Below are 9207 nucleotides of genomic sequence, written 5' to 3'. Positions count from 1 at the left end.
GCATTTACGCGTTTTCATGAATACCCATAGTATAAATACATACATATGTACAAACAGTCCAAAAACATTTATTACTATTTAAAGTTATCTTAATAAATCTTAAAACATTTTGGAAAATGAAATGAAATTAAAAAAATATGTTTTTCTTTTTACAGTAATTAAATAAAAAAAAACAAAAATTATAAATTAGAAAAAGAAAAAAATTAAACCAAAATGAGAAGAAAATAGTAGGTACTTAAAAATTAAATATAATTAAAAAAAATTTATTCCAACACAAAGTCTAAAAATTAAAATAAAATCAAATTAAAAAAGGCAAAAAATAAAATATACATGAAATAAGATCCTGAAAATAAAATGAAATAAAAAAACATACTTGTTTTAAAGCAGTAAAATCTTAACCAAAAGGAAAATTGAATTAAAAAATATGTTATGAATGAAAAAAAAAACAATATGTTTTGCTTTTTAAAACAATAAAATCGAAAAAAAGATATATATAATATATATACAAAGCGTTTCGGTATCGATTTTGGTTAGTTTTCCAAAATTAATTTCGATTTCAGTATCATTTCGGTTGAGAAAAAATACGAAAACAAGTTTAATAAAAAAATAATAATTTATAAATAAATGGAGGGTAGATACTTCAAGGCTTAATAATAATAATCTTTTGTTTAGTTTGTTTAAAAACGTCACATCTTACTTGTAAAAGCTAATAAATTGTATTTAAATATTTATAATCCGTACAACTGATTAGTTCTTATCAATGAAATCCAATCCACTATACTGGCTTAAACTGGCTCTCTCATAATAAATTTTTGTGCTAGAGAACAGAAAACCATATAAATCAAAGTTTTTAGCTTCCTACAAAATTAAGAAAAATTCAACAAATTTTCATTAACATTTCAAATTTTTCATCTGAATCTTTAGAATAATTTTGGGTATGCATTTTTATAGCAAAAAAAAAAAATCTTAAAAATCAACGCTTTAAACTTGCAGTTCTTTGGACTAAAATTGTGGCACATACAAAAAACTGCATTAAAACCCAAAAATGTAATAAAGATTAAGATTAAAAAGCTTGAAATTTTTATGAAAATATTTTGAGTTTCAAACTTTGAAAAGGAGGAGGGGAAGCTCGGCCAAACACTAACATATGTGTAAGCGCCAATCTATTATTATTCAAACTTTGATTTATATCGTTTTTGTTATAGCTTGAACAAAACTTTTATAGAAAAACGATAAAAAATTGTAAAAATTAAAAAAAATCAACATGTGGTCACTTGTTTGAGTGACTGTATATTTTCAAACATTTTACAGCCTACAAAGTGGCAACTTTAATTTGAATCAGTACATATTAGGGTGACTCGGTTTATCCAAATCGGTTGGGGATATCTATGGGCAGTTTTTTTTTGAGATTTTGATTTTTCGAATCTTATTACATTAAACGAGCAATTCTTGTATATATATGGGCAAATCTAAAAAACTGGTAACCTTTGTGTTATTTAGCTTTATTTTCACTGTTGTAAACTAATTCAAGCTGGTTGCTTTTGGATATAATTCATTGACGTATACTTGAAGCCTCAAAAAAAATTTGGATCAATTTGATGCATAACTTTTGAAATATAGGTGTTTAAATAAAAATAAATTATGAAAACAAGTGAATTTTTTATGTAATTTTTAAGAGGGGCACAATTAATTATGTCATAACTTTTGAAGCACATCATATTTTGATTTGAAATTAAATGGGCATTTAGCACATATGTGTACACTTCATATGTAGTAGGCAAGAAAAGTGTGCATTAAAAAATAACGAAATGGCAAGTAACTCAAAGTCTGTAGCTCCAAATTTCATGATTTTCAAAATTTTTGGTTTATTGCGTATAGGTTTTGAAGCATTTAATTTTAAGAACTTTTTAAGTATGTATTATATTCTACAAACAATTACGAATAATTTGATACCTTAACAAGAGGTGTGCTTTCAGAATAAACTAACTTTTAAAGATAAAATATTCTGCGATCTTGAGCGTAATTTTTTATTTCAAAACACCTTAATTGAAGGCACATTTGGTAAATACGTCGAAACGATCTAAATCTTTCTATAACTGCTAGTCCTTATAAAATTACATATACCTGTAAAATGCTTCAAAAAATTAGTCTCTAGAAGTGTGTAACAACCCTGATTTACTACTTTTAATGATGCTCCTTCTTTTAGTCGGAATGTTTTGAGAGTGGTATCAAAGCAACTTTTTTTCGACAAATATTCTGATAGTTGCTTTTACTTAACTGGAGCCTTCTAAATTAAATGGCGTCCTCAGTTTTATCCTATTGGCTCCACTTTTCGAGATAGCGGTACTTGAAACTTTGCTTTAATTTTAACTATTTTATAAAAAAGTCCCTGAGTTTTAAAGATATTTTACTAAAATTTTGCACATAACCGTTTTTTAATATTACCTTAACTATTCCATAAAATCATCGAAATCGGTTCACTAAAACCTCTAGCTCCCATACAACTGATTGATCAGAGACGTTGTTTTGCGTTATAACTCCTCCAATTAAACAGGTTAAAATTTAGTATAGGTTCAACTTAACATATAGCACGCATACAATTTATTATTCAGATATGAGGTTAGAATTATATCCCAAAAACAAATACATATCTGAGTAATCAGTTGTATTGGAGCTATATGTTAATGTGAACCTATTTCGATAATTTTAAGGAATAATTAAGGTAATATTAAAAGACCGTTATGTGCAAAATTTTAGTAAAATAACTTCAAAAGTGAGGGAGTTATTTATAAAATAGTTAAAATTTAATCATATTTTCAAGTACCGTTATCTCGAAAACCGAAGCCAATCTGGCAAAACGGGGCATGCCATTGAATTGAGAACGTCCCAATTAAGTGAGTTCAACTTTCAAAATCATTGCTCAAAATTTACAACTTGAACAACGTAATTTGAACCCAGCTTATTCTTTTGTTTTCTATTTCATGTTTATTCCTCGTCTAATTTTTGAAGCACTTGATGAATTACACTTATATTAATCGATTTATTAAGAGATTACGAATAAAATGATATATAAAACATAGGTGTGCTAACAAATTTAAAAATTAAAATTTTTATTTCTAAAGTGTACCTATTTTTTAGATTTGCCCATATATATCCATAGGGTTCTCGGAAACGGCTCTAACGATTTTGATGAAATTTTGTATACAGATAATGTTTTGGAGTTTAAGGTTATCTGAATAGGCAATATCTCCGAGAAGACTCGTAGAAGGTTGCCACCTATTCCAAATTAGTTACAAATTAATTAAAACATCATAATATGGGTATCAAATGGAAGGTATTTTAAATATCCCTAATTCAAAAATATTTTTAATAAGGTTGCCACCTATTTTGAATCGCATATTTATTTAATTTTTTGTTTAGAAAAAAAGGTAAAATATTACCATTCATGGATACCAAGAGAAGGTTCTTAAACAATGCATTCCCTATACACAAAATGTTATGCCTTAGGATAATAGTGTAAGGTTGCCACTTATTTTCGACTCTACACAATTTATCTAAAACATCGCAGTATGGATATTAAATGAAAGGTATTGTTGAGAACTTTGGTCAGAAAATATTTTCTATCAGGGTTGCCATGCTTTCTTGTAACACAAATTTTTATTTTGTTTATCTCAATCAACATTTTTATGTATACATACATAGTACACATACGCTCAAGATATGTACCATTCATTCCAGCGTATTTCGGAATAGGGTTGCCTCCTAAATTTTAGAGTAAGGAATTTATTTAATAGATATGGGAATCCAATTTTTTTTGTTTATTTCCAAAAATTTTTTGCTTAGGGTCGAGCGAAGAAATTTGTTGAAAATCTCTGAAATCGGGCAATAACCACGCCCGCTTCCCATATAACGGTAATTTACTGAACACGAAAATCGCGATGAATCAAAATTGACTCAAAATGGACTATTGCAATAACCACTTAGCAGAAAATAAGATTATTAGAAATTCTTGGATTTTGGGCATGGCGCCGCACACTTATGACCACAAATGTGTATATCGATAACCGATTCATCAATTTCTACCACCCTCTTCAGGTATAACGGTAAATTTCGGATACAAGAAAACTCCGATATTTCAACAACAGAGGAGGCTCATTTACTCCAAATTAATAAATACAACAATCTTTTGACAATAAATAAGACTATTATAAACTTTTAGGTAGTTTAGAGAAAGTTGAAACTGTGATATTTGTAACTTGCGCCGGGTATACAAAATTAGGTTTCGTTTTACTTTTGCTCTAAAAAATAGTTTCAAAATTATTTTGCTTTAATAATAATAATAGATTGGCGCTTACACATAGGTTAGTGTTTGGCCGAGCTTCTCCTCCGACTTGTGGCGTGCGCCTTGATGTTTTTGATTGTATTTTTATTAGATGCTGCTTTTCATGGCAGAAATACACTCGGAGGTTTGCCATTGCCTGCCGAGGGACGACCGCTGTTAAGAAAAAACCTTTTTTATATATTTTATTGCGATGTCGCTTTGACCAGAGCTCGAACCCAGGAGCTACGGAGTGGAAGCGCGCACTGCTTACCACTACACCACAGCGGCTCTTTTCTCTTTTATAAATAAAAGCTATATTTAATGTTAATAGTTTTATTGCAATTTTTAGTGGTGACTTCATACCAACATAAGCATTTTCACTGCATGAAAACTATGTAAAATAAAACAGGTTTATCCAGTTTTTTCTTAATTTCAAAATCGAGAACCGGTTTTTTCAAATCGCAACTTTTCGAAAGCCTGTTTTAGAAAACAGGCGAATATTCGAACACCCGAGTACATATACAATATTTCATTGTAATCTAAGAATGGGAGGAATTTCCAAAGTCCCTTATCTCTATAACCCAACTTTCTTTAACAAAAAGTAATGAACGATAGTCAGATTCTTTACTTATTTATATTATTCATTAAATTATATTTAAAGTTTTTTCTTTCTTCTAATCGAATGTGTTATGATAATCCACATATAAACGTTAAAAAAGTTTAACTCAATTATTTTTTGCTTTTTTAATCAGTTACGTAAAGTATTTTCGTTTTCCGAAAGCAGTTACTTATGTATTTTCAAATATGTATTTAGTAGTCTTTAGAATAAATTTCTGAGATTGAACCTTTGTATTTATGTACTACATACATACATATAGAAATATGTATGTACATACATTCATATATATAAACATAGAACAGCATTAGCTACGAGCAAACACCTTGAACAAATTTTCTAAATGCGTAAGAACTTTTCGCAAATACTCGCCCGCCTACAGATAAACCCATTTCCGTATGATTCTCATTTAACTTCATGATGCCTACGTATGTACATATGTACATACATACGTGGTGGGTGATGAGCTAAATTTGCTATTTAGCATCTCGCATTTCATTAGCACATCATTTCACCAACAATTTATGGCCTCAACAAATTAATATTTGCTTTGTACTGTAAACAAACACACAAACGCGCAAACAAATGAATACATACATATGCATCTGTACAATTACTTTAATATTTCTTCCAGAATAAATGAAACGGTAAGGTGTGTTAAAATTATTGCATACACTCGTACATACACATGTTTGTGCAAAATATACATACATATAACAGAGAAGAAAAAAACCAAATACGGAACAGTCAAAAATAACAGCCAATCACAAAATGTGCGAGTACAGGTAGTCATAAATGAGCAGCTCACAAAACAAGTATGCAACTTAAGTTTTCTAATTAATGGAAAAAAATGTATACCATTTAAGGTATAAAGTACTTTGAAAAAGAAATGTCTAACAAACCGCCTTATTTGTTGGAACAATTACAAACCAACACTCAAACTATTTATTGCCAATTTTCATTTCTTAAAAAAAAAATAAAATCGAAGCAAATCGTTTGAGTGTCAAAAAGCTCAGCTCACATCGCTGGTGGCTCTAACCTCGTACATATGTAATAATTACAAAGCCGGGAAGGCAAAAACATTATTCTGCCGTCTTATCCTCTTTAAGGCAGAAATTGAAAATGTAACCTGTAACCTCGATGATCCTTGGTCATTGCTGAGCGAAATAACCTTCCAGTTTCTGACGGTGGCTCCAATAGTTTTAGCCAAATGTTTTATTATCGATACCTTTCGTGTAACCTGACCAGACTAAAACAAGTTCGAAAGGTTTGACAACCTAATATAGTTGAAAAGTGTTGAGTTGGGTAGGCATATCACATTTAGATATCTGTCGCCAGCAGCTGCAGCTGTTGTGAGGAAAGCTCAAGGACAGTACCCTACTGAATGGTAGCAGTACTGAAAGCTGTGGAGAAGACGAACTCGAGCCCCCAAACGATGAAAACGGAGTCGATAACCCACCGCCTGACTATGACGTGGTACGAATAGCAAAGGCGCGCTTGAAAACAACAAAGCTGGTGGAGCGTACAAACTGTCAGCTGAGCTATTCAAGTACGGAGGCGAAGAGATGATAAGGTGCATGCATTAACTCTCATGCAGAATATGGTCACATGAATGCATGTCCGACGACTGGAATTGAATTGTGATCTGCCCAATCCACAAGAAAGGCGCCAACTACTGCGGGATCAGCCTTCTAAGCATAGGTTACAAGGTCTTATCGAGTGTATTGTGTGAAAGACTGAAGCCCACCGTCAACGAACTGATTGGGCCTTATCAGTGTGGCTTTACCACCATAGCAAATCCACCATAGACCAGGTATTCACAATATGTCAAATCTTGGTAAAGACCCGCGAGAAAAGGATCGACACTCACCACCTATTTGTCGACTTCAAAGCCGCTTTCGATAGGAGTTGTCTTTCGCCGCGTTGTCTGAATTGGGCATCCCCGCGAAACTGATATGGCTGTGTATAATGACGTTGAGCAATACCACCAGCTCCGTTAGAATTGGGAAAAACCTTTCCGAGCCGTTTGCTACCAAACGGGGTTTCCGACAGGGCGACTCCATTTTATGCGATTTCATTAATCTGATGCTGGAAAAGATAATAATAGCTGCATAACTGAACCGCTCAGGCACAATTCTTTACAAAATCGTACGGTAGCGTTAATCACGAAGTCTGTTCTGCCTTTTCCAAGCTGGATAAGGAAGCAAAGCCATTGGATCTGGTGGAAGAAGAGGAAGAATGATAAAAGCGACGTCAAAAACCCTTCATAATTTTGAAAAGTAAGCAAGTATACAAGACGGCGCATTTCATAAAAATAAGGTAGGTACAAACCGACTCTGATACCATAATTCGACTTTTACGGGTACCAGACTACAGTGACGAGCTGACAAGGAAGAGCACCCCGTTGAGGTGGTCTTACTAAGCAAAATAGGATGGGGATACCTTTGACTGTCTGCGGTCTGCTATTAGAGAATTCGGCCTTATAACAGCTTGGTGAGCTCTAGCCGAAAACCATTACAGCTCTTTCGAGACCAGGGTAGGCCGTAAGCGGTGGAGTGAGTTTCCTAAGCCGCCAAAGGCTGCTACTCCCACTCTTTGTAGAGGTTTTGCTAGGGCATTGACCAATTTAGAATGCACGCGGTGAGTCTCAAGGAGCACATCTTGATCTAATCTGGCGCCGCTCTTTCGAAGATGACGAGTTGAAATCGCTTCACTTCAATTTCTTTTAAATCGCTCAGTTTTTGAGAAACTGAAGTTTGCGTAACTTGACTTGCACTTTCTCAACAGCGCTTAAGACATCATGAACTGACACGAAACTACTGAGAACTTGTTATTTTATGAAACTGTCGAGAATTGCAACAGTTAAATCGGATAACGAAAAATCTTTGCCAAAATTAAACTATCGCTAATGGAAAACAAGAATTTTGTAGTCAAATGGAATATTTTCGTATGACTCAACCCGCTCAAGGCTACTTAACTACATAAATTTAGTACCTACAAGCGTAACATCTACAATCAAATTTAATTTTACTTAACACCACTTACCAGGATCGGACACTTTGTCATCAGCAGTGAAGTTTGGATTATCACTTCCACCCTCTTCGCCATTTTTCCATTTATCACGACTATCAATTAGAAACTGTTGTATCGTCACGGGTCCTTCGTAGAAATGCTTGTCGCCAAAGGTAACATCTGTAGAATTTGAGAGTGCTATGCTACCAATTTGGGCCGAATTGGGCGCCATAGGTGGCCCCAGCATCGGTGGTGAGAGTGCACCACCATTGAGTATCGTCTCAGATAGCGGACCAGACGTGGGGGGTATTGCACCTGGGCTTATTGTCTGACTTAGCACTTGCATACCCTTATTTATATGCGGCAAATTGGGATGATTTGGCTCGTAGGTCGTTTGTTGGCCCAGCTTCTTGACAACATAGCTACTATTTTGACCCTCAAAGTCCGAATCTGAGTCGACGACACTCGAGTCAATGGCATTTTCATCGATCGAAATAATCGATATTGTATTGCTACGTATCGACACTGCTGGGGAGCAATTCTTCGAAGATTTTCTACTGCTACCGCTTGACGAGTTTCGTTGGCGTCGCACATTTATGATATTTTCAATGTTTATGCAATTGTTATCAATTTTTTTGTTTATTGTAATATTGTTGTTTGATTTCGGAGTTTCTGCGCTGCTGCGTCTTCGCTTATCATCGACGCTGTTGTCGATATTGTTGCTGTTATCTTTCGCTGTATTGCCACTTGTGCCATTGATGTCTACACCGTTGGTGTTGGTGTTGAAGCTTACATTGCCTTGTATGTTTTTGTAGTTGTTGCTGTCGTTGCTGCATGTTCTTTTGTTGTCGGTGATAATTACACCAGAGTCGGTTGATGAGGCGCAACTGTCAGCTGACGATGTTGACAATTTTATTGTTTCTGAGTCCCTTGCTGATGTGGCATTAAGAACAGTTGGATGTGCGGCTATCGGTTTTGCTTTCCATTCTGCACTTGCAATCGTATTTGAGTTCATTTCATTATTATTCGTAAAATGCATTTTTTGGTGTGAGTCAGTCAGTATGCAGTACTTGATTTTATATTGTTGAGATACTCAGGCAACAACTTTCTATATTTTTTTAATATCACAAAGTACTTATTCTAAACGATTCTGAAGTATTGCATGTGAACCACATATTTTTTAAATGCCGACATTTTTCAATTGTGTTTTAACTTGCTGGCTCTGTAAGGTATAACGAGAAAAATAGTTGAGTATAGT

At 33.7% G+C, this 9207-nt stretch overlaps 1 protein-coding gene across 3 annotated transcripts in view; it reads right to left on the bottom strand.

The window, feature by feature from the left end:
* Positions 1 to 9207, bottom strand: part of LOC118745979 (peptidoglycan-recognition protein LC-like) — a 53324-nt gene that overhangs the window by 8931 nt on the left and 35186 nt on the right. For all 3 annotated transcript variants that reach the window (XM_036479684.1, XM_036479682.1, XM_036479683.1), the window contains one exon: positions 7983 to 9171. In XM_036479684.1, the coding sequence (XP_036335577.1) occupies positions 7983 to 8988 (1006 nt within the window). In that variant the 5' untranslated portion in view covers positions 8989 to 9171. The remainder of the gene's footprint in view (positions 1 to 7982; positions 9172 to 9207) is intronic.

This window comes from Rhagoletis pomonella, unplaced genomic scaffold (genome assembly GCF_013731165.1).
Source record: "Rhagoletis pomonella isolate Grant_MI unplaced genomic scaffold, Rhpom_1.0 Rhpom_scaffold_00010, whole genome shotgun sequence".
Lineage (NCBI taxonomy): Eukaryota > Metazoa > Arthropoda > Insecta > Diptera > Tephritidae > Rhagoletis > Rhagoletis pomonella.
The sequence above is the reverse complement of the archived record's forward strand: the minus strand, read 5'-3'. Positions and strand labels throughout refer to the sequence as shown.